The 26226-nt window shown below is 45.8% G+C and overlaps 1 protein-coding gene across 4 annotated transcripts in view; it reads left to right on the top strand.

Moving 5' to 3' along the window:
* The window catches only part of RUNX1 (RUNX family transcription factor 1), a 307007-nt gene extending 304178 nt beyond the window's left edge, over positions 1–2829 (top strand). For 2 of the 4 annotated variants that reach the window (XM_060198662.1, XM_060198665.1), the window contains one exon: positions 2227–2829. In XM_060198662.1, the coding sequence (XP_060054645.1) occupies positions 2227–2699 (473 nt within the window). In that variant the 3' untranslated portion in view covers positions 2700–2829. The remainder of the gene's footprint in view (positions 1–2226) is intronic. The other 2 variants (XM_060198664.1, XM_007519723.2) reach the window with 1 other exon arrangement.
* Positions 2830–26226: the final 23397 nt, after the last annotated feature.

The raw sequence follows: 26226 nt of genomic DNA, 5'->3' as shown, positions 1-26226 counted from the left end.
CAAGGTCTCAGGGGGCTGATGCCACCCTGTACCCACCACCAGAGCTCTGTGTCCCCAGCCCCTCCCTTGGCAACGGCAGAGGCTCTCCCAGGCTCACAGACTGACAGGGGCTGGCTGTGCTTTTGTTTTCTCTCTCCTGTCATCTGAAAAAGTGAAGCTCGGTCTTCAGCCTGTGACAGCGCGTTAGGCCTCTGCTGTGGGTGCCTGAACTACACGCCGTGTCGTGCTGGGGTCACTCTGCTGCAGCACAGAGCGCTACACCACCGGACACCTTACCTTAAAGTCCGCCATCTTACCATGGCCTGGCCAGGGGCATTCTGGGTAGACCCGCCCCTGTACAAAAGCATTCTGGGTAAAAATAAATAAATAACCTCTCCGTCACGGGAATTGTGGGTGGCCCCACCCCATGGCCCTAGGCATGCCCAGCCTACTCTGGTCCCTTGACCTCTGGAATTCTGGGTAACGTCTCTCTTACCAGAGGCATTCTGGGTAACTTTGCTTCCATGACCATAGCCATTCTGGGGAGGCTTTGCCAACCAGGCCTTTAAAATTTTGGGTAGTTTACATCTCCTAGCCCTCAGAAATTCCTGAATAGACCCCTGCCTCTCTAGTCCTTGGCATTCTGGGTCCTTTGCAGTTCCTGACCCCTGGCATTCTGGGTAGTTCACAGCTCCTGACCCCTGGCATTCTGGGTAGTTCACAGCTCCTGACCCTGGCATTCTGGGTAGTTCACAGCTCCTGACCCTGGCATTCTGGGTAGTTCACAGCTCCTGACCCTGGCATTCTGGGTAGTTCACAGCTCCTGACCCCTGGCATTCTGGGTAGTTCACAGCTCCTGACCCCTGGCATTCTGGGTAGTTTACAGCTCCTGACCCCTGGCATTCTGGGTAGTTCACAGCTCCTGACCCTGGCATTCTGGGTAGTTCACAGCTCCTGACCCTGGCATTCTGAGTAGTTTACAGCTCCTGACCCCTGGCATTCTGGGTAGTTTACAGCTCCTGACCCCTGGCATTCTGGGTAGTTTACAGCTCCTGACCCCTGGCATTCTGGGTAGTTCACAGCTCCTGACCCCTGGCATTCTGGGTAGTTTACAGCTCCTGACCCCTGGCATTCTGGGTAGTTCACAGCTCCTGACCCTGGCATTCTGGGTAGTTTACAGCTCCTGACCCCTGGCATTCTGGGTAGTTCACAGCTCCTGACCCCTGGCATTCTGGGTAGTTTACAGCTCCTGACCCCTGGCATTCTGGGTAGTTCACAGCTCCTGACCCTGGCATTCTGGGTAGTTCACAGCTCCTGACCCTACGTGTTCTGGGTATCTGCCTCTCTGACCCTAGGTGTTCTGGGTAGCCTGACCCCTGGTCAACAGCATGCTATCCACCTGACCCACAGCAGTCTGGGTAGGCACACCCCTGGCCCAGAGCACCCAGCCCACCTCCCGAAACAGCATTCTGGGTAGCCTCGCTCCTGCCCCTCAGCATTCTGGGTAGCCCTACACCTGGCCAGAGCCCCAGCCATAGCACCCAGACCACCTGCCCCTCAGCATTGTGGGTAGCCTCACCCCCCTGCCCCTTAGCACTCTGGGTAGCCTCACCGCCCTGCCCCTCAGCACTCTGGGTAGCCTCACCCCTGCCCCTCAGCACTCTGGGTAGCCTCACCCCCCTGCCCCTCAGCATTGTGGGTAGCCTCACCCCCCTGCCCCTCAGCATTGTGGGTAGACTCACCCCTGCCCCTCAGCACTCTGGGTAGCCTCACCCCCCTGCCCCTCAGCACTGTGGGTAGCCTCACCCCTGCCCCTCAGCACTGTGGGTAGCCTCACCCCTGCCCCTCAGCACTGTGGGTAGCCTCACCCCCCTGCCCCTCAGCACTGTGGGTAGCCTCACCCCTGCCCCTCAGCACTGTGGGTAGCCTCACCCCCCTGCCCCTCAGCACTGTGGGTAGCCTCACCCCTGCCCCTCAGCACTGTGGGTAGCCTCACCCCTGCCCCTCAGCACTGTGGGTAGCCTCACCCCCCTGCCCCTCAGCACTGTGGGTAGCCTCACCCCTGCCCCTCAGCACTGTGGGTAGCCTCACCCCCCTGCCCCTCAGCACTGTGGGTAGCCTCACCCCTGCCCCTCAGCATTGTGGGTAGCCTCACCCCCCTGCCCCTCAGCACTGTGGGTAGCCTCACCCCTGCCCCTCAGCACTGTGGGTAGCCCCGCCCCGCCCTGACCTGTCTTCTCCCCGCAGCGGCGCCCGACCTGACGGCCTTCGGCGACCCGCGCCAGTTCCCCGCGCTGCCGTCCATCTCGGACCCCCGCATGCACTACCCGGGCGCCTTCCCCTACTCGCCCACGCCGGTCACGTCGGGCATCGGGCTGGGCATGTCGGCCATGGGCTCGGCGTCGCGCTACCACACCTACCTGCCGCCGCCCTACCCCGGCTCGGCGCAGGCGCAGGGCGGCCCGTTCCAGGCCAGCTCGCCGTCCTACCACCTGTACTACGGCGCGTCGGCCGGCTCCTACCAGTTCTCCATGGTGGGCGGCGAGCGCTCGCCCCCGCGCATCCTGCCGCCCTGCACCAACGCGTCCACCGGCTCGGCGCTGCTCAACTCCAGCCTGCCCAACCCGGCGGACGGCGTGGAGGCGGAGGGCAGCCACAGCAACTCGCCCACCAGCATGCCCGCCGCCCGCCTGGAGGAGGCGGTGTGGCGGCCCTACTGAGCGCCCCATCTGCCCGCCGGAGCTGTGCACCTGCCACCCCCCGACCCGGAGCTGAGCTGTGCACCTGATGCCCCCCGACCCGGAGCTGAGCTGTGCACCTGCTGCCCCCCGACCCAGAGCTGAGCTGTGCACCTGCCGCCCCCCCCCCCGACCCAGAGCTGAGCTGTGCACCTGCCGACCCCCCGACCCGGAGCTGAGCTCTGCACCTGCTGCCCCCCGACCCGGAGCTGAGCTGTGCACCTGATGCCCCCCGACCCGGAGCTGAGCTGTGCACCTGATGCCCCCCGCCCCCCGGCCCGGAGCTGAGCTGTGCACCTGCCGCCCCCCGACCCGGAGCTGAGCTGTGCACCTGATGCCCCCCGACCCGGAGCTGAGCTGTGCACCTGCCGACCCCCCCGACCCGGAGCTGAGCTGTGCACCTGCCGACCCCCCCGACCCGGAGCTGAGCTGTGCACCTGCCGACCCCCCCGACCCGGAGCTGAGCTGTGCACCTGCCGACCCCCCCGACCCAGAGCTGAGCTGTGCACCTGATGCCCCCCGACCCGGAGCTGAGCTGTGCACCTGCTGCCCCCCAACCCGGAGCTTAGCTGTGCACCTGCCGACCCCCCCGACCCAGAGCTGAGCTGTGCACCTGCCGACCCCCCTGACCCGGAGCTGAGCTGTGCACCTGCCGCTCCCCCTGACCCGGAGCTGAGCTGTGCACCTGATGCCCCCCCGACCCGGAGCTGAGCTGTGCACCTGCCGCCCCCCCTGACCCGGAGCTGAGCTGTGCACCTGCTGCCCCCCGACCCGGAGCTGAGCTGTGCACCTGATGCCCCCTGCCCCCCGGCCCGGAGCTGAGCTGTGCACCTGCCGCCCCCGCGACAGTCCATGAAGACCCGCCCCAAGGCGAAGCTGCAGGAGGATTCCCGACTCACACACCCAGGGGAAACTGTGAATGCTTCGGATTTAGCAATGCTGTGAATAAAAGAAAAACCATTTTATACCCTGGACTTTTCACTTAAAAAAAAAAAAAAAAAGACAAAAGACAAAACAAGCCGGAAAAAAATTACTGATTTCCAAAGACAGAGAGAGAGCAGCATCGCCTCTGGATGGGCTGGGCAGGGGAGGGCTGCCATTCGTCCTGTTTGCCATCCGGACTCATCTTGTCTTTTTCCTCCATCTTTTTCTTTCTTTTCTTTTTCTTGTCTTTGCCAGCACCTTATACATTGGGGGGAAAAAGATCTTTGCATTTGGGGTGGTGATTTTGTATTTTCATTTGTTATATCTATAAAGTTGAGCTTGCTTTGACAATGGAAAGAAATCACAAAGGATTTTTTTTTTAATTTTCTATACATTTTATTTAACTTTGAGACTTTTGTGTAGTTGTTTTGTTCTTCCTGAAGGAAACAGCCACAGCTTTGGGTCGTTTTCAACTACTGTATTCCCACAAGGAATTTCTAGATATTTATATATCTTGATGTTTAGACACTTCTGTGTTGATGACTTTTTTTATTTAAATGTACTTATATTGAGGAGAAAAATATCAAGTACTACGCTTCTTTGTGTTGATAGTAGCCAAAGTCAAATGTATCACATTGAAGAAAGCTGGGGAGAACGAAAAAAAAAAAAAAAAGATGGATGATGTGATCACATGGTATCTAAATATTGTTTACATTAAACTCTTTTCATGTTCATCAAACGAGTCGGTAGCTAACGCAGCAAGGCTTTTAGAAGGCTGAGGGTCACTCCAGAGATCTGAAGAAAGGAAGTGCTCTGCAACTCCACAGTCTCCTTATCTGGCCCCCTTCCTTCAAACAGAGAAGGCCAAACCTGGTTCCAGAGGGTTCCAAAAGATGCCAGTGGCCGCACCGCTGGAACCGATTTAGTTTTTGCCTGGGGGGTAGGGGTCTACTCACTCCACGGCCTTTTGATAAATTCAAACATGCTTTGTCACAGGATGAATCCAAAGAAAGCTATGTGGAGAAGCGTTGCCCCAGGGGCTCTCGGGATGAATGTCGGGTTTCCTCAACATCTCCATTCTGGGGTAGGAAGATCATCTAAATCCAAAAGTCAGATTATTATTTTTTCTTTTTTTAATCTTAGCTCCAGGAAAATATCTCCCTCATGCAGTACCTATTGAAGGGTGCTGGAAACCGTTTGAATGTCCCTCAGGGGGGTGTGGAAGGAACTAGAAGAGGTGTCTTTGAGAGGAGAATATCTCCAGCTGAGTTTGGGGGAGGGGGCAGCGGTAGGCCTGAAGGAGTCATTTCAACCAGTTTTCCTGGGAGCCTCAACACACAGTGGAGAGAGAGTATTTCCCACGAGGCCAGGCCCCTCGCCCTGTGTCTCCTCACCACCCACCGTCTTTTTGTTGCTTTTGCCAGGCTGTCACCTGACCCTCCGCTTAGTCGGCTACAATTCAGACGTATCCAGCATCACTGTCAGCTGCACGGCACTAGTTTTTGTTTTGTTTCGTTTTTATTGGAGGATTTGGTCAGAATTCAGTTGTTGTACAACTCACAAAGACTAACTGCTGATTTTGACAGATGTGCGCTCCACACGATTTGGTGGTTATTTAATGTACCTCTGAAATTCATTGAAATGATTTCACATCAGCTCTGAAGAGTAATTGAAAGCAGGACTTCAGAACAGTGTTTGATTTTTTTTTTAATTTTATGAATCTGCGGATTCAAATTAGATCTTTTTTTGGCTGCAGGCAGCAAAACAGCTGGAATTATTTAAAACAACTTGATGTTTGAGTTTTTATATATATATATATATATATATATATATATCTTGATTATTTGTTTTACACAAAATGCAGTAGCACTTTGGTAAGAGTTAAAGAGAAAAGCAGTTTGTGTTGTCAATTCCTTCTTATGTACAAAAGAACCAAAGCTGATCTTGAGGAGACTCAGAATATTTTAGACATGAACTCTCCCAACATAACTCAATTTCACCTTTTAGCCCATGTTTCAATTCTTAAAGCAAAGTTACTTTTGGGTGTCAGTAAATTAAAATTTTTATTTCTGAAAAGGACCACTGGCCTATTTACTCCAAACTGAACTAGAATATACTTTTCAGAATATACTTTTCAGAATATATAACTCAATTTCACCTTTTAGCCCATGTTTCAATTCTTAAAGCAAAGTTACTTTTGGGTGTCAGTAAATTAAAATTTTTATTTCTGAAAAGGACCACTGGCCTATTTACTCCAAACTGAACTAGAATATACTTTTCAGAACATGTTATTAATATCTGAACTGGTTGTGGATAGGACAAGCAGGAGGAGTGTACAGGGGGGAATCTATTTTTTTCTTTCAGTTTTGGTTTCTGAAGATACTCCAAATTCAAACCCCAGCTAAGTATACAGCAGGGGGAATCAGATAATGCCTCGCATTGACTCTTTACTCTCAAAGCCATGAATAACAAGGACTTGTAACTAAGTTTCACAAATACTTACCAGAATATAGAGTAATCATTCCAGGAAAAAATTAAATAAATAAAACCTTTGCTGTTTTTGAGATAGGTCGCATGCTCTCAACACATTTTCTTTCCTGAGGAATTGCATTCATTGCCTTCAGATAAATTAAGGTGGTCCTTTTTATCAGGGAGACAAGCCAATATTGTCATTGCCGGACCTAACTCGGTGAATTTGTCCGGGAAAAGAAAAACTAAGCAAGCCGTTTCTACTGCTTCTTCATGCCCTTATTTATAATTCGACATATTTCTGTCCTTTTTGTCCTACACTCACAATTTTTCCCCTTTGTTTGCTTCTAGTTTTCTGCCCTCTTATCTTCTGCTGCCCTCTGCAAACACCATATCCACTCTCCTACTTTGTATAAGGAGACGGCGCACACACACACACACACACACACACACACAAACACTCCCCTACACATCTTCCCAACACCAAATGTCCAGAACACGAGGAACTGTACTTCCTGTACTTCTTCTCCCTGAATTAAAGGGACATGTTGAGTCAGCCTTTCTCTCTCTCCATCTCTCTCTCTCTTTCTCTCTCTTTTTGTTTTGTTTTGTTTTGTTTTTCCCCACCAGAAAAGAGACATTGCCAACCACTTAGGATATATTCGCTGCCCAAATGCAGCCACAGAAAACTTTCTGGGCAAGTTACAATCAGTGAGTTCACAGGACACCTTTCTGCTGCCTTGGATTTCTGTGTAGAGAAATGGAAATGCTTTGATTAGAAAGGCAATAGATGGCTTCACTCAAATGTCCTGCAATTTAGGATTGCAGATTTCTGCCTTGAAATACCTGCTTTTTTTTTTTTTTTTTTTTTTTTTTTTCGACATTCCTGCCTGGTGATTTAGGGATTTGGTGTTTCTATTGGTTTTTATTGTTTTTTTTTTTTTCCGAGGGGATGACATGTTTGGGGTCTTTTATATCTGAGAAATCAGTTAAGGGATAATCTCAGAAAAATTTTTTTTTTTACATTTGAACAAAATGCCTTTTGGTTTACGTACAGTACGCACTTGTTTTGAGTTTTTGTCAGTTTGGAACACCCTCCCCTTAGCCAGATCAGTATTGATGACACTGATCATTTGGCAAATTTTATTTCCTTCCAGAAGAGTTGCATCAACAGCTAATTGTATTTATGTATGTAAATAGATTTTATGCTTCATTATAAAATATTGTTAATACTTGTAATAACTTTTTTCAATTTTGTGTGTTTCTAAGAACTTTTTCTTATGTTTGCTAAATACTGTAGACTGCTTCTTTCTACTTTGTTTATTTTAGACATAAAAACGAGCTACTTTTTATTCACTTTTGTAAAGATAATAGCATGGTTTCAACATTGTTGTTGTTGCTGCAGTTCACCTTAAGTTCTGGGAAAAATGAATGTGCATAAAAAAAGAAGAACTGTTGGTTATTTGTGCTGTTCTGGTTGTATAAAAAGGAAAAACAATGGAAAAAATAAACTTTCAAAATGAAATGACAGTATAGCACATCTGTTGAAAAACTAATAATAGCGGTGTTGACCTCACTGGAAATGGGTGTACTCTTGTCTAGTGTCTGTTTATGTAGTTAGTGACCATTGGAGCTATTTACAAAGCATCCTGGAAATGAGTGTGGCCTAATCCCCCAGCACACACTGACAACTGAACATTTGCTGAAAGGGAACTGTCCATTTCGCAGTTGGAGCTGGATCAGATGTGAAAGAGCAATTCGGAATCCCCTCTCCTAGAGTATCACTAGGCAGTGCAGGAGAGCTGGCGTTCCAGTCCTCTACACGGTCCTCTACACAGCAGTCAGGTGGCCACTCCCCTCTACCCCTCTCCCAGGAGCTGTCAACCTGTGCAGGACAGCTGGACGGCTGCTTCCCAAGAACCACTGGAACCTTCCTTTGTCTTCTGTAAATCCAGTAAGATAAGTAGCAGGTGTCAAATAAACAGTTTGCCAAGTGTGCATACCACATAGAGATGGCTTGTCTTTCTCTTGAGATGGAGGGCTGGGAAGCCAGTTGAATCTGCCACAGCAGCCAGGGAACTCTTCCAGCAAGCAGCTTCCTCAGAGGCTTGCTGTTCAAGAGGAAGTTTGTGGCTTCTCTGGGTGTACTACAGCATAGCCTGGCTGCAGAGGGCAAGATGGTCTAGGGCTTCTGGGCCACCCCGATTGCTTCTTTGGGTATGAAAGAGCACTCAACCAGGATTTCAGGCTAAGTAGAGAAAAAATAATATGGTATTTGCAGATACAGAGGAGAAAGGGTAGAAGTTCAACCTGAAAGCTGTCATCAGCATCTGCCTCCATATCCTGAACCTACAGTCATGGGGAGGTTGAAGAAAGTTCTTCCCTCATCAACACCCTCCTGAGAAGTCTTACTAATATTTCACTCCAGTCTCAAGACTCTGACCCAAGTCACCTGATTGTCGAGAACTACCATCTAAGGTTCCCATTCTTGTCAGTGTCTTCTCCTAGTCTCCAGTGCTCTGCAGGGTGGTTGCAAAGAATATCAGGAGGCTCTAGGTGGTGGCATGCCTGTTTAAGCACACACATTACACGGTGTACAAGGACCCAGGTTCAAACACTGGGTCCCCAGCTGCAGGGGAAAGCTTCATGAGTGGTGGAGCAGGGCTGCAGGTGTCTCTCTGCCTCTCTATCTTCCCCTCCCCCTCTCAATTTCTCTCTGTCTCTATCCAGTAATAAATAAATAAATATATTAAAACTAAGAATATCAGGTTCTTAAGCATACAGATCAAAAGAATCTGATGAAAGAAAGGATGGTCATCAGCAGAGGTAGGAAAAGAGGAGAAGGATTGAGACAGACACAAAATGACACTACAGTCAGTGATGGAATATTTCTATCACAGTTTCCTTATATACAGCCTCGCTAATCTAATCCATTGGCTATTTATTCTCATGCTTGAACCAGGGTGACAGGTTTGGTTGTGTTTGAGAGGGAGGCAGGAGGGATCACAGGTGATCTGCTCTTTGTGTCTCCAGGGTTCAGACTGTGAGCTTAATTGATGACAGTTAATGTTGACCTTAGTCAGCCAAAGCGGTGCCCATCAGGTTCTGTCTACTCTGCAAAGTCGCCTGGAGTCCCTCCCTGGCTCCTGTTGCTTCATTCTGTGGCAGGAAGTCACTTTGCACAGGCCACAGTCAAGAAGGTGGGATGTCTATAGGCGTGTGATCCGAAATGAGAGCACAGAAGTTCCCACCCATCCCCACCCCCAACTGGCTGGATGCCCCCATGGGATGCAGAAGAAAGATTCTGGCTCTTTTCTGGAGGTAACAGGCAGCTTCTTCCCATGCTAAGTGTATGAGCACTGAAATTCAAAGTTTGAGTGTTCTGGAAGCAACGTTATGTTTCCCAGTCACTTGGGGGTGTACGAGCTTCCTACCAAGTCAACATTTCAGGTCAGGTAGTGGCACATCTGGTTAAGCATTCAGATGACAGTGTGCAGGGACCCAGGTTCAAGCCCCTGGTCCTCACCTGCAGAGGGAAAGCTTCACAAGTGATGGAGAGGGATGCAGGTGTCTCTCTGTCTCAATTTCCCCTTCCCCTCCCAATTTCCCTCAGTCTCTACCCAAGAATAAATAAATAGAAATATAAAAAAGAGGAAAAAAACTTTTTTAAAAAGCTAATATTTGCCTCACTTCTCCTCTGATAATTTGGATAAAGTCCTCAACAAAGTGTTCAAGGTTGAGGAGGCCAAGAAATCACCTCCATTTTGTTTTAACTTGGTATCTTGGTGTTTTGTTCTTACTAGAGATTAAGTTCTCCGGTGATCTCACCTCTTCATCCAAAAGAAACTCACCCTCTGTTCATTCCCTTCCTGACTCTTAGTTGGGGGTCTCAGAATCCTAGCTTCTAAGATCCTAAGGAAACTGAAATGAAGTGAATTCACTCCTCTCTGAAGCATAAATCTTTAAAAACAAAAACCTGTGAAGTTTCTCAGGGATAGCTTTGCCTCCTTCTTGGCAAATTATAGAACTAAGTTCCCTTGCTCATTTTGTTTTTCAAAGGGAGAGGAGATGTCTTGGAATGTGTCTAACTACCCCAGCAGGAGGAGAATTTGTTATGTGCCAGGTTTTACTATTGGCAATTAAATTTTGCATTGCTCAAATTCTCCCTCTTTTCCATTTCATTGATGCTGTTTGTAAAGATTAATTAATGTTTGGAAAGTGCATTGAAGATGAAAAATTTTACACACCTACAAGGTAGGATTATTTGTTAATACAAATAATTGTGTATGGGTTTTTTCTTCCCTCGCCTCAGTGGTTATGCCAAGCCTTCTACAGGGAACTAAAAGCTATCATGTACTATCTCTCGTACAGAATGGCTGCCTTTTCTCAAAAGTGTGTTTCGTTGCAGTGAAAAATTCAGTGTTTCAACTGCCAGGGGCAAATTTGACGACTGGTGAAACAGTGCTACAGGTGTCTCTCATTCTCTCTTCCACTCTATCTCTCCCTTCCCTCTCTATTTCTCTATCAAATAAATATATAAATAAAATATTTCTAAAAAATCAATAGAAATACACACTACAGTGTGCAAGGATCCAGGTTCAAGCCCTTGGTCCCTACCTGCTGGGGGGAGCAGGAGGACGTCACAAGTAGTGAAGTAGAGCTTCAAGTGTCTCTCTGTCTCTCCCTATCAATCTATCTTTCCTTCCTCTCTCAATTAGTCTTTATCCAATAATAAATAAATGAAATTTTAAAAAAGAGAAGTTACACTTTAAAAAAGTTTTCAAAAGAAACAGTACAGCTTTGTCATTTTCAACTACAACATTACCAGGAGGGATCTTTAGGTATTTATAAATCTTAATATTTAGGCTTACTTGTGTGTTGATAACTTTTTAAAATTTCTTTATTGGGGAATTAATGTTTTAACATTTGACAGGAAATACAATAGTTTGTACATGCATAACATTTCCCAGTTTTTCATATAACAATACAACCCCCACTAGGTCCTCTGTCATCCTTTTCCAGGACCTATATTCCCCCCCCCCCACCCCACCCCAAAGTCTTTGACTTTGGTGCAATATGCCAATTCCAGTTCAGGTTCTACTTGTGTTTTCTCTTCTGATCTTGTTTTTAGCTTCTGCCTGTGAGTGAGATCATCCCATATTCATCCTTCTGTTTCTCACTTATTTCACTCAACATGAATTTTTCAAGATCGGCTGAAAATGGTGTAGTCACCATTTTTTATATTGAGTAGTATTCCATTGTGTATCTAGACCATAACTTGCTCAGCCACTCATCTGTTGTTGGACACCTGGGTTGCTTCCAGGTTTTGGCTATTACAAATTGTGCTGCCAAGAACACAGGTGTACACAGCTCTTTTTAGATGGGTGTGTTGGGTTCCTTAGGATATGTCCTCAGGAGGTGAATTTCAGGTCATAGGGTAGGTCCATTTCTAGCCTTCTGAGAGTTCTCCAGACTGCTCTCACAAAGGTTGGACCAATTGACATTCCCACCAAGCAGTGTAGGAGGGTTATTTGATCCCAAAACCTCTCCAGCATTTGCTGCTGTTACCTTTTCTGATGTATGACCTTCTCACAGGAGTGAAGTGGTATCTCATTGTTGTCTTGATTTGCATTTCTCTGACAATCAGAAACTTGGAGCATGTTTTCATGTGTTTCTCGGCCTTTTGGATCTCTTCCTGTCGGGCTTTCGTGGGGGGCCTATCTCGGGTACAGACCTCTAAGCGTGACCGTTCTGCTGGCCACCAGAGATGGGAGCCAGGTTAGAATATGGCCTGAGACCACAGGGGTGGGTACTCTGGGATCCCTTTGCAACCCGCGGCAAGAGACGAGACCAAAAATCACCCCAGGAGACTGTGGTGGCGGGTAGTCTGTTTATTGAGCAGCAGAGCAGTTTTTAAAGGATGGTAGGGGGAAGTGGTTTGTTTATACCTAATATGGTTAAGGCACCAGGAGGTTAAGGAAGTGTGAGGGTTTTTCCAGTAACCTCTGGGAGGGTGGTCTAGCCGGTTCAGGGGATGAGGAAGTGAGATTATCAGCAGGCACACGGAGAGAGAGAGAGAGGTAGGGGAGTCTTTGTGTTGGCATGGGGAATTGAACCATATATGGTCAGATGAAAGAGAGAAGAAGGTGAAAGAGAGAAGAAGGGAAGAGGTGAGGGGGCTTCTAGTAGCTGAGTAAGCAAACTAACCGGTGTGAGAACAAGGAAGTGAACCTTTGTGCTTAGAGAATATGGGGCCCTTTTGGGGCAGGGGAGACTGATAAGGGAGTAACTGAACCAGGAAAGCCAAGGCCCTCCCCTGCTTGACCCCGAGGTGGGGGAGACTGGAGAGGTTGCTGTACTTTCAGGCAACCCTTTTTCATAGGCGGTTCACACCATGCTCAGCCTCAGCCTCACAGTTCCCCACATCTTCTGTGGTGAATATTCTCTCCATTTCTTCCCCCTATTTTTGGATGGGGTTATTTGTTTTCTTGTGGTTGAGTTTGGCAAGCTCTTTATGTATTCTGGTTATTAGCCTCTTGTCTGATGTATGACATGTAAAGATCTTCTCCCATTCTGTGAGGGGTCTCTTGGTTTGGCTATTGGTTTCTTTTGCTGTGCAGAAGCTTTGTAATTTGATGTAGTCCCATAGGTTTATGCCTGCCTTAATCTTCTTTGTAATTGGATTCGTTTCATTGAATATGTCTTTAAAATTTATGCAGAGAAGAGTTCTGCCAGTATTTTCCTCTAAGTATCTGATACTTTCTGGTCTAACATCAAAGTCCTTGATCCACTTGGAATTTACTTTTGTATTTGGTGGAATATAGTGGTTCAGTTTCTTTCTTCTGCATGTTTCAACCCATTTTTTTCCAAAACCATTTGTTGAAGAGACTCTGCTTTCCCCATTTAATAGTCTGGACACCTTTGTCAAAGATTAGATGTCCATAGGTTTGGGGGCTCACTTCCGGGCTCTCAGTTCTATTCCACTGGTCAGTGGGTCTATTCATGTTCCAGTACCAAGCAGTTTTGATGACAAACTGATTTACGTATATTAAAACAACCTTGCATCCCTGGGATAAACCACACTTGGTCATAATGAACAGTCTTTTTAATATACTGCTATATCCAGTTGGCTAGAATTTTGTCCAATATTTTAGCATCTATTTTCATCAGAGATATTGGTCTGTAGTTTCCTTTTTTTGGTTGTGTCTCTGTCTGCTTTTGGTATCAAAGTGATGTTGGTTTCACAGAAGCTGCAAGGGAATATTCCAGTGTCTTCAATCTTCTGGAAGACTTTTAAAAGTAAAGGTATTAGTTCTTCTTTGAAGGTATTGTAGAATTCATTTGTAAAACCATCTGGTCCAGGACTTTTATTTTTGGGAAGATTTTTTATAACTATTTCAATTTCATTAGCTGTGATGGGTCTGTTCATGTTATCTAGTTCCTCTTCACTTAATTTTGGAAGTTCGTAGGTGTCTAGGAAATCATCCATTTCTTCCAGGTTCTCTAGCTTGGTGGCATAGAGTTGTTCATAGAAGCCTCACATGATATACTGCATTTCTGTGGTGTCTGTTGCGATATCTCCTCTTTCATTTATGATCCAATTTTATCTGGGTCTTCTCTCCTTTTTGTTTTGTGACTCTGGCTACAGGTTTGTCGATCTTCCTAATCTGTGCCTTTTAATAGGTGGATTCAGGCCATTGACATTTATTGATATCAAAGATTGGAGACATTTCCACTTGTTCGATTCCAAATTATATTCCTCCATGAGGATCATTTCTGGAACCATCCGTTCCACCCCGGTTCCATGGCTGCCAGTTCTTAGCAACATCACCCCGCCAGATATTCGTCGGGATGCGGCATCATCTAAGTTCATTTCCCACGTGTACGCTCGACCGGACCTGCCAATATACGCGGAGATCTTCGCCCACCCTGTCCAACGCTTGACGTCTCATCACCCAATCTGGTCCCCTACGCCTACACTGAACTTCTCTGTTCCAGTCTCTTGGAAACAGAGTTGGCAGTCAGCTGAGGTAAAGAACAAACACCTCATCGCAGACCCCTGCAAGCGCCAACCCGGCTTTGACCTAGCACGTTATGATTGGGCCCTCCTCAATCGCTATCGAACAGGCCATGGCCAGTGCGCCGCTATGTTTCATTGCTGGGGAGCCAGAGACGACCCGAACTGCCCCTGCGGCTCCAGACAGACTATGACCCACATTGTCAATGACTGCCACCTCTCCAGATTCAAAGGAGGTCTCGAAACTTTACATCAGGCTCAACCTGATGCTGTTGACTGGCTACAGAAGGAGGACAAATGCTAGAAGAAGAAGGAGATATTTTAATGACAATCTTATAGATTTCTAGAGTATTCTGATGTATGGCATATTTATGGTGGTCTGTTTATAGGAGAACTTTCAGAACCTCTTTCAGGCCAGGCTTGGTGATAGTTGATTCTTTCAACTGTTGCTTGTTTGAGAAGGTTTTTATACCTCCATCTAGTCTGAATGACAGTCTAGCAGGATACAGTATTCTTGGTTGAAAGCCTTTCTCTTATTGAGCACTCAATAGATATCTTGCCATTCTCTTCTGGCCTGTAGTGTTTGTGTGGAGAAGTCTGCTGCTAGTCTTATGGGTTTTCCTCTGTAAGTGGCTCTTTGTTTTTCTCTTGCAGACTTCAGGGTCCTTTCTTTATCCTTATTCCTTTCCATTCTAAATATGATGTGTCTTGGTGTCTTTAAGTCTGGGTTTATTCTGTTTGGGACCCTCTGGGCTTCTTGAACCTTTATGTCTTTTATGCTGTCTAGACTAGAGAAGTTCTCAGCTATTATGTCCTGAACAATGCTTTCTTCCCCTCACTCTCTTTCTTCCTCTGGTAAATCAATAATGTGTAATTATTTCTTTTGAAGTCATCCCATAGGTCTCTGTTGTTGTTTTTAGTATCTCTTTTTGATATCTCTTACTTCTTTTTTATTTGTCTCTAATTCATCCTTGATCTTGCTAATTCTGTCTTCAGCCTCATTGATTCTATTCTCTCTCCCCTCTACTGTTTTCTGGAGTTGATCTATTTTGTGAACATTCTGATACTGTTTTAGTTTGTTCAGCTAGCTGTGTTCTTAGCTCAGCTATTTCAGCTTTCAGCTCTCTAATAACCTTGAGATAATTAGTGTTTTCTTCCAGAGTCTCACTTATTATTTCTGCATTTCTGATGACAATTCTTTCAAAATCTTTACTCACTCCTGTGATTATTTCCTTAACTAGTATTTGGATGTTGACGTCATTATTTTGTACTTCAACATTTGGGGGGATTTTAGCTGGACTCTTGTCCTGGTTCATTTCTCCAATATTTCTTCTTGTTGGTATAACCATTTTATACAGTATGTTATGAGGTCCCTCTCTCAGTACTTTTCAAATTATTGATCACTCTTGCCTGGGTTGACTTGTGTCTAAGTAAGGTAATTAAAGGGTTTGCAGTTGTGGAAATTCACAGTTGTTTCAATATTATTTTAATCCATGAGTTGGAGCACAGTGGCTTAAAAGCCTCTTTTGTTCTTTTTTTTTTTCAGGCTATGGGAGCCTGAGGGCTTTTAAACTATAAGTAGGCTTCTTAGCTTAATCCTTCACTCTTGACCAAGAGATAAAGCAGGGTGGGGTAGATATAATCCAGTGGTTATGCAAAGAGACTTTCACAGCCCCACTGCTAGGTCACCGGGTATAGATCTTCTCCTGAGTTTCCTCATTAGTTCTCTGTCCCCTGGTGTCAGCACAGGGCCTCCCCCCACACACACACTGCTCCAGATTCTGAGGGCAGTAGCAATGGAGACTCACCATTGCATTTGGTGAGTCTCAGGGGAGTCCTCTCCTCCCTTCAGCTGTTTTTTTGTTGGTGAAACAGACTGGAGGTGGTATTTCAACTGGTAAACTGCCAGACTGTTATCAGCCACTTAATCTCTCCCTAGGCTCCTCTCTGCCCACAAGCCACACGTGTCTGCACTCACCGGTGATTTGGTGTGTTCCTGAAGTCATTCTAGTCCTGTCTTGTTGCGGTCCCAGGTGGTCTCCTTTGGTATTCCTAGTTGACCCAGAAGAGGAGAGGAGAGGAGAGGAAAATAGCTGCTGCTCTGTATCCCACCTCTGGAAGTTTGATAAATTTTTTAAAAACTATTTAAATGTACCAAGATTAAGAAGAAAAATTTCTGTCTCTTCCCAGCTGAAAAGTCAGCCTAGAGGTATGAAACCCCAGAAATGACAATAAAAGTGCCAAAGAGATTCCTTAGTTTGTTGTATAAAGAAGGTAACACAAATTCAGTGACTGACTGACTGACAACAATAGACATTGGACCTGTGAAATGATGCACTTAGATAGTGAGCTACTCTGCCATGTCCAAGACTCAGGTTCAAATCCTGTTCCCCACTACACCACAGTAAGCTTCAGTGCTATGGTCTCTTTCACTCTATCTCTCTGCCTCCCTGCCTCTCTACAAATTAATTACTTAAATGAAAACAAAAATTTAGGGACCGGCTGGTGGTGCACATGGTTGAGTTCTCAAGTTACAAAGCTTAAGGACCCAAATTCAAGATCCCAGTCCCCACCCACAGGGGAAAGCTTTGTGAGTGGTGAAGCAGGTCTGCAGGTGTCTCTCTGTCTCTCTCCTTCTCTATATCCCCCTTCCCTCTTGATTTCTGACTAGCTCTATACAATAAATAAAGACAATTAAAAAAACTTTAGGGACTGGGTGGTGGTGCATCTGCTTAAGTGAGCACATTACAGAGTAGAAGGCCCTGGATTCAAGCCCTTGATGCCCACTTGCAGAGGGAAAGCTTCTCAAGCAGTGAAGCAGGTCTTCAAGTCTGTCTCTCTCCCTCCCTGTCTCCCTCTCCCCTCTAAATTTCTCTCAGTCCTATCAAATAAAGTTAAAAAATCAAATAAAAATCCAGCAGAGAAACAATGACAGAAGCCAGACCTCCCACCTTCTGCACCCCATAACGATCCCAGGTCCGTGCTCCCAGAGGCATAACGACTAGGGAAGCTTCCAATGGAGGGGATGGGATACAGAGCTCTGGTGGTGGGAACTGTGTGGAATTGGACCCCTCTTATCCCACAATCTTGTCAATCATTATTAAATCACTAATTTAAAAAAGACACACACACACAAAAATAAAATATAGAATAAAACAAAAAAATATTATCTCACAACTCTGGAGACCACAAAAGCACAAATTGCACATACACAAGACCCCAACTCTACAAACAAAGCCAAACCAAACTTTCAGACCCACTGGTTCGCTCTGGTCCAAGGTCCCTTTGACCTCCCGGAGCCAATACATCATATGACAGATACACAGTTGTGGTCACTATGGTAACCAGGGGAGGGTAAATAGTGGCTGCTGGAACCACCTCTCTGATGCCACAGTCTAGTACTGATGTTCGATGGTTCTTATCTGAACGTGGAAGCTCGGACTCTCAAAGACTGGACGTCTGAGTATCAGAGGGACCCCTGTGTGCACTGTTTAGAATGAAAGTCTTCATGGACGTGACTCAGTTTCTCATTTCCTTCCAATGCGTCTCTCTCTCTCTCTCTCTCTCTCTCTCTCTCTCTCCTCTCCCTCTCCCTCTCCCTCTCCCTCTCCCTCTCCCTCTCCCTCTCCCTCTCCCTCTCCCTCTCCCTCTCCCTCTCCCTTTTCCCTCTCCCTCTCTCTCTGCCACCGGAGTTCTTTCTGGGACACCATACCTGCACAATTCAACCATGCCCAGATGCCTTTTTTCTTTTCTTTTTTTTTCTTTCCTTTTTTTGATAGAGGGCAGAGGAGAGAGAGCAGAAGTCACTGCAGCATTATTGCGTCCTTCACAAAGCTTCCCCCTACAGGTGGGGACCAGGGGCTTGAACCCCAGTCTTTAATGTGTGCTGATGTGTGCACACTGCCAGATGAGCCACCAGCCAGCCCCCTGAATGTCTCAGATCCCTGCCAAAGCCCCTGCCGTTATTTATGAGTCCTCTCTAGAGTTGCTGCACAAAACAGAGGAAGCAGGCGTGTTGTGCACAGACGGCGAAAGTAGGCAACACACATATATGGGGGTGGCGCTGGGGCCTAGGAGATAGTTGGAGTCCCTTCATCAGAGTGAAAGGAGATGAGGAGAGAAAAAAAGAAAAATGAAAGTGACAGTAACCACCACCCATTTATTTCAGAAACCAAACAAGTCTCTCTCTTGGTTTCCAAGGTCTCATTCTTTCGTCACAAACAGCTGTCGTCGGTGTGATGATTGGTTCCAGCCTCTCTTGATGAACAAGCCCACAGTGAAATCCCAGCTCATTGGCTAGTCAGCAGGGAGACAGGCCAGCTGTGTGCTAGGAAACCTTTGATGTAACTGTCCTCCTCCCAGGCTTCTCTGTCTCAACCATAGACTCCTGCAGTGCTGTCTCCTCCACTTGAATCTTCTCCTAATATCTGAATACATAAATAGAGGTCTGCTGGCCCCGTTTATGAGCCTCTTAAGGATCAAAGAGTCCTTTGTGGTTCTTGGTCTTGTCACTTTGAAATACACTGCGCTGGAGCAATTCACAGGGATTTCTTGCAGAATAGCCCTCTGGGCTCTTCCCACCTGCTCTTAACACTGAGCCCTGCAGACCATGCCCTCAATGGAGGTGTTGGTGCTATGCCCGATGTGTTAGATGATGCAAGGTCACCCTTCACTGAAGCTAAAAGGTCATGAGTGCAAGTCTGGTCCCCTCCCCACGTGTGTAATTCTGAAGAGGGTGTAATTCTGACTCAAACTTGGCCAGGGGCTGGCAGGTGGTTTAACCGGTAGGGTGCACATGTTGCCATGTGTGATAACCTGGGTTCAAGTCTTGGGAGTGACTGCAGAGGGGAGGCTTCGCAAATGGGTCTGTGGTGACTCTGGTTCTCTCTCCCTCTTCTCTCTCTCCATGTGTGTGTGTGTGTGTGTGTGTGTGTGTGTGTGTGTCTCAACCTCTATTCGGAAGAAAGAAAGAGAGAAAGGGAGGGAGGGAGAGAGAGGAAGGAAAGAAGAAAGGAAGGGAGGGAGAGAGGAAGGAAAGACGGAAGTCTTCTGGGAGCAAGAGTTGAATAGCCACTGAGCCCCAGTGATAACACTGGTGACATTAAAAATAAATAAATGAATAAAGCATTTGGTTTGTCACGTCAACAAAAGAGAGCGTGATGAGGTCAGGGGGAAAGTAAGAGGTTACAGGAGCACATGAGGTTCTTCGAGACCTTGAAGTTTAAAGAATAGTGCCAAAGGCTCAGGCAGCACCGTGACCGGGTCTCACAAATCCCAAATTGAGTTCAAGTCAGAACTGCGGGACAATGCAGACATTTCTTCCACAGACTCACGGAACTGATGGGCTACACAAACGGTGTAATGGCAGAGCAAAAGGAAGTTTCATGTCTAAAGCTCTGAGATGAAATGATGCGTTTTTGTGGCCAGGTGGTGGTGTGTCTGGTTGAGTGCACATGTTAACGGTCATCAAGGACACGGGTTTGAGCACCTGGTCCCCACCTACAAGGGGAAGCTTTGCAAGCAGTGAAGCAGTGCTGCAAGTGTCTCTCTGCCTCTCTCCCTTTTTTGTTTTCCTTTGCCTCCAGGGTAATCGCTGGGGTTCAGTGTCAGCAATCCACTACTTCTGGTGGCATTGTTTCCCTGTTTTATCAGATAGGACAGAGAGAAATTGAGAGAGAAAGGGAAGATAGGGAGAGAGAAAAAGAGAGACCTGCAGACCTGCTTCACCACTTGTGAAGCTTTCCCCCTGCAAGTGGGGAGCCGGGGCTCGAACCAGGATCCTTGCGCAGGTCCTTGTGTTTCATACTATGTGCACTTAACCCCATGCACTATTTCCCAGCTACCTTCTCTTTCTCCCTCTCTATCAGCCCCTTCCCTCTTGATTTCTGGCTGTCTCTAACCAATAAATAAAGATAATATAAAAATAAGAAAGAAAAACAAAAAATGAAATGATGTGTTTTCTGGAATCATACAAGGCAATTTAGATTTTCACATACCTGGTTCTCAGAGGTATGTCAGGCTGCCCTAGCTTGGGGTTAGACAGAGTTAGGTGTCTGACATGGGAAAGTAAGTAGAAAGAAATTTTCCCTAGTAACGGTAAGTAGCATGTTACAAGGCACCACTTCCATAGGCAGCATAGAAGAAAGAGGGAGAAAGAGACTGGAAAAGGAGAGAGAAGTGACTCTGACATTTGTTGTTGTTTTCTCATTTTCCCCTATAAACATTTTCTGTTTCTCAAGGCTGCTGGGAAACTTTTTAAAAAGTCTCTGTTATGGGGGCCTGGCAGTAGCACAGCGGGTTAAGTGCGCATGGCTCCAAGCACAAGGACCGGTACCGGGATCCCGGTTCCAGCCCCCAGCTCCCCACCTGCAGGGGGATCAAGTCACAAGTGGTGAAGCAGGTCTGCAGGTGTCTGTCTTTCTCTCTCCCTCTCTGTCTTTCTCTCCTATCTCAATTTCTCTCTGTCCTATCCAACAACAATGACAGCAATAGCAACAATACTAATAACAACAAAACGGTAAACAACAAGGACAACAAAAAGCAAAAGATGGTCTCCAGGAGCAGTGGATTCGCAGTGCAGGCATGGAGCCCCAGCGATAACACTGGAGCACAGACACTGTGAATCTGGAAACACAGATTCACATCGACTCGAAGCCTCCCAATCAAGTCATCTCTGTGTCTGTGGGGCTCAGGAAAGTTACTCTAAACCCAACTGCTTCCAAAGCATACAAAGGCAAATTATCTTAATCACCTTTTAAGTGCAATGCTTGGTGCCCTGTTGGTAATTACTTGGCACATTTAAGACATGGATGAATAACTGAAAACCAAAAGAAGTCCCATAGAAAAAGCAATAGTCTCACAGGAGTTATGAGACACAGAGTTCAAAATAGATGTAACTAATACATTTAAGAAATTCAGGTCACTGGGAGTCGGGCTGTAGCGCAGCGGGTTAAGCGCAGGTGGCGCAAAACACAAGGACCGGCATAAGGATCCCGGTTTGAACCCCGGCTCCCCATTGCAGGAGGTCGCTTCACAGACGGTGAAGCAGGTCTGCAGGTGTCTGTCTTTCTCTCCTCCTCTCTGTCTTCCCCTCCTCTCTCCATTTCTCTCTGTCCTATCCAACAACGACAACAACAATAATAACTACAACAATAAAACAACAAGGGCAACAAAAGGGAATAAAAACATAAAACAAATATTTAAAAAAGAAAAAAAAAAAAAATTCAGGTGACTGAATTTCTTAGACCCTTGGCAGAAAACCTGAAACTCTAAAAAGAAGGGGACATTCTACAATGGGAAAACCCTTGAACTGAAAATGTGACCTTAGTCAATTAATTTAATAGTAAGTGAGAAACAGGTGAGGAAGGAGGCGTAGACTGGAACTAGGTCATAGGAAACAGCCAGATGAAAATACTGAGAAGAAAGAGGAGGTGGAGGAGAGGGGGAGAGGAGAAAAAGAACCAGGGGCCAAAGCTTCCTGGTGAAAAGTGTGATAGCCATGTAATCAAATTTCCAGGGGCAAGAAGAAGAGAACAGGTAATGTGATAGCCAAGAAAAACCCACAACTCACAGCATGAAATCTCTAGTTTTAAACTAACTTTATTTTTAAGGAAAAGAGAAAGTAAAACTTTATTTAAAAGGATAAAAGAGAAAACCATGTTCAAATCAATCCCCTCTCTGGGAGAGGTGGACCAGAAATGTGTCAATGAAATTACTTCAAAAAGTCAATATTGGGAGTCAGGCTGTAGCGCAGTGGGTTAAGCGCAGGTGGCGCAAAGCGCAAGGACCGGCGTAAGGATCCCGGTTCGAACCCCGGCTCCCCACCTGCAGGGGAGTCGCTTCACAGGCGTTGAAGCAGGTCTGTAGGTGTCTATCTTTCTCTCCCCCTCTCTGTCTTCCCCTCCTCTCTCCATTTCTCTCTGTCCTGTCCAACAACGAACAACAACAATAATAATAACTACAACAATAAAACAACAAGGGCAACAAAAGGGAATAAATAAATAAAATAAATATAAAAAAAGGTCAGTATTTTCAGGGACCAGGTGGTAGCTCAGTGGGTTAAGCGTACATGGCATGAAGCACAAGGACCAGAGTAAGGACCCGGGTTCAAGCCCCCCGGCTCCCCGCCTGCAGGGGGTAAGGTCGCTTCACAAGTAGTGAAGCAGGTCTGCAGGTGTCTATCTTTCTCTCCCTCTCTCTGTCTTCCCCTCCTCTCTCAGTTTCTCTCTGTCCTATCCAACAATAACAGCAAAGGGGAACAAAATAGGAAAAATGGCCTCCAGGAGCAGTGGATTCATAGTGCAGGCAACAAGCTCCAGCAATAACCCTGGAGGAAAAAATAATTTCTCCTCTCATTGTTCTCTTACTTTTTTAAAAAAAAACTTATTAGTAATTGAATAATGATTAACAAGATTGTAAGATAACAGGGGTACAGTTCCACCCCCAGAGTTCCATGTCCCATCCCCTCAGTTCCACCCCCAGAGTTCTATGTCCCATCCCCTCCATTGGAAGCTTCCCTACTCTTTATCCCTCTGGGAGTCTGGAAACAGAATCATTATGGGGTGCAGAAGATGGGAGCTCTGGCTTCTGTAGTTGCTCCTCCACTGGACATGGACGTTGACAGGTGGATCCACCCAGCAGGATAAATGTTAAGAAAACTATACCTAGGGAATCACTTCAAATTGGTTGGAAAAAAAAATCTCACTTAAAAATAGCCAAAGAGAAAAAGACATATTATCTTAAAATGAGCACCCGTGAGGCTGTCAGGTGATACTGATTTTAGTTAGTAGGCGTGTATATTAGCATCATTCCTGCTACCAAAGGTCAGTGTCCCTAGCCACACACTCCCCCCACCCCGGGTGAAGCTCAAAATCTCCTCTCACTCTGCACCGAGTTGTTTTACTTTGGTGTAATACTCCAAATTCAGTCAAATTCTACAGAAAAGGTAGAAGTCAGAAAATAGGGAAGTATATTTCTTTCCAGTATTGAAAGAAAATAGCTATAAGCTCAGAGCTCCCTATCTGGAGAAAATATATACATTTCTGATTGAGACAAGATAGAGAGGTTCGGATTACAACAACAACAACAAACCAGGAAATTTAGTGCCAACAGGACTATTTTACAGGAAAATTATAAGCAGCCGGTTGGGCAGAAAGTAAACCATCCCAAGAGAAAAGCATCAAGTGCAGGAAGGAAGAAACAGCAATAGAAGTATCCATGTGTGGGTGTTCAAATAGCAACAATGTCTTGAGAAGTGTAAAGAGACTGAGAAAATTCAAAGTGATAATGACAACATAAGCCGGAAGAAGCCAGTGAAGTTAAAATAAGTGCCCTATGGCCCTTGAATTTTCCATGAGTGATTAAAAATACTGATTTACTGGGGTCCAGGCAGTGGTTCACCTGTGAACACACACATTACTGTGCACAAGGACCTGGGTTTCAGCCCCAACTCCCCATCTGTGAAACAGGTCTGCATGTGTCTGTCTTTCTCCCTCTTTATCTCCCCTGCCCCTCTCAATTTCTCTAATCTACCAAATAAAATAGGAAGAAAAAAAAAAAAAAGGCCACCAGGAGTAGTAGATTCATAGCGCTGGCACCAAGCCTCAAAGACAACTCTGGTGGGAATAAAGGTTTTAAAAAATAGTAATTTAATGTAGATTTTAGTGGCAAAGATATATGTTGTCATCTAGAGTGACCAAGAAAAAGAGTAAAAACAAGAAACATTTAACAGGATCAAGGAATAACAGGAAAAAACTAGTTCAAATATGTCAAGAAACATGTGTTCATTCTCTACTAATTTACAAGAAACTACCTCAGAATTACTCTTAAAACAGCAAAGCGGGGCCAGGCGGTGATGCACCTGGTTAAGTGGACACGTTACAGAGCATAAGGACCCAGGTTCAAGTTCCTGGGCCCCATCTGCAGGAGAAAGTTTCATTGAGTGCTGAAGCAGGTCTGCAGGTGCCACTCTGTCTCTTTCCCTCTTTACCCCCCCTCCTCTCTCGATTTCTCTCTGTCTCTATCCAATAATAAATAAGATAAATTTTTAAAAAAAAAAAAAACAGCAAAGCATGTCATAGTCTACTCTTTTGGTGGACCAAGAATTTGGAAGCAAGTGAACTGAATGACTAAGATGTCAGTCAGGGCTACTGTCTGGAGAAGGTTATGGGAGCGGCAGACTTACTTTCACGATGACTCACGCACAAGGATGTTATTGGCAAGAGGTCTGAGTTTTTTCATCATATTTGAGTTTCTGAACTCATACGGCTACTTGAGTAACCTCAGCTTAGGACATCAAGATCCTTCTGACGGTCTAGTCTTTGAGATTACTCACTGTTATTCCTGCCTTCTTTGAGTCCATTAAAAACAATTCACTAAATTTAGGCCAGATTCAAGGGTAGGAGAATTGAACAGCTCTTTCAGCTCTTGAAAACTAAAATATCAAAATCCTGTGGGTGGGACTAAAACTAGAGGTTAAAAAGAAAAATGAGAGAAGGTAAAACAAACAGAAAATAAAATAATTTTCAAAAGAACTAAGTTCCAGAGAGATAGTTCACTGGGAGGGGGCATGTCTTGGAATGTGTGTGTATACCAAGTTTGAGTCCCAGCACCACGTGGGAGACATTATGGCACTAGAGGAAACTCTATCTCTACCTATCTGTATCTCCCCATCTGAATAAAAAAAAGTGACCAGAGAATAGTGAAAACACGTATGCTCAGAGCCCAGACCACCCCCCAGAAAAATTTAACATCACATGTATCAGAAACTGTGGCATATAGAGAGTAAACATTCTAACTGAAGGACAAAGATGGACAAACTCCATAAAAGTACACTGTTTATGAAAAAATTCTGGGCCCCAAATTAAATTAGAAGCATTCCTGGCACAGCAAGAGTGTTCGCCTGGAGTGTGTGCCCACCTAGCCATGTGTGAGACCCAGGTCTGAGCCTGGCCCCCACTACATTGAAGGAAGTTTCATTTCTGTGGGGTCTCTCTCTCTCTCTCTCTCTCTCCCTCCCTCTCTCCCTCCCTTTCTGCCTCTTTGTCTCTACCATAAGAAAAAAGAAGGAGAGGGAGGAGGAGGAAGATAGAGAAGAAAAATTACAACTTAGTAAATGTGACGTAAGAACTAGAAACCAAATAAACCGCATGTCTACTTACGTAACTGAATTCATGATTTAAAACCTTCCCCCAAACAAACCTCCAGGTCCATATTTCACTGGAAAATCGGCACCTCTCAGACCCTCAAGGAATTAATAGTGTTATCTGGACACAGACTTTTTTGGAGGAGAAAAAAGGCATTTCCCATATAATGTTATAAAGTCAGAATAACTTTGATATCAAAACCTAAGGAGAGTATTGCCGAGAGAGAGAGAGAGAATAAATTATTCTTAGAATCACAACAGCACAAATCTTCAATAAAATATCATCACACAGCATTCAGCAATGAGGGCTGATGCTTCAGATCAAATTGGATTTGTTCCCAAAATCATTTAACTAGTTAACTAGCAATCAAGGTATTAGAATACAGTCATGTGCTTCTTAATGAGAGGTTACATTCTGAGAAATATGTCCTTGGGAACCTTTGCAAATAGCAGAGAGCAGTTATATGAACCTAGAGGGAATGGACTAAGCTGTACGCAGAGTACAGTACCCAGAGTGTAGCCTGCTGGGCTCACCGGTCTGTGGCTGATGAAAGCTTTATTCGTGGTTGCCACAAGGGCTATTGCTCGGAATTGGTGCCAACATGGCTCCTGGAGGCTCTCTTCTTTGATAGAAGGTGAGAGACAGAGGTAAATTGAGGGAGGCAGAGAGACAGAGAGAAGGGGGCACTACAGTGCTTTTTCATGGCTCTAGAAGCTCCCCCCCGTGTATCCCCCACATGGGGGCTGAAACCAGGGTCCTTGAACATGGTAGCCTGTGTGCTCTCTCAGGTAAGTCACCTGCCCGCTCTCTGATCAAAACTTTAAGTGACACATGACTGTAATACAAACTGTGGTGTGTTTTTGCACAGGATACTACACGGTAATTAAAGTAATAAGCTACTGCTTCCACTACAGGGAAGCTTAACTCTTCACAGGTAGGGCTGAAGTTAAGAAGC

This window comes from Erinaceus europaeus, chromosome 9, assembly GCF_950295315.1.
Source record: "Erinaceus europaeus chromosome 9, mEriEur2.1, whole genome shotgun sequence".
Taxonomy (NCBI): Eukaryota; Metazoa; Chordata; class Mammalia; order Eulipotyphla; family Erinaceidae; genus Erinaceus; species Erinaceus europaeus.
Note: the sequence above shows the minus strand (reverse complement) of the source record. Positions and strands in the feature narration are given on the sequence as shown.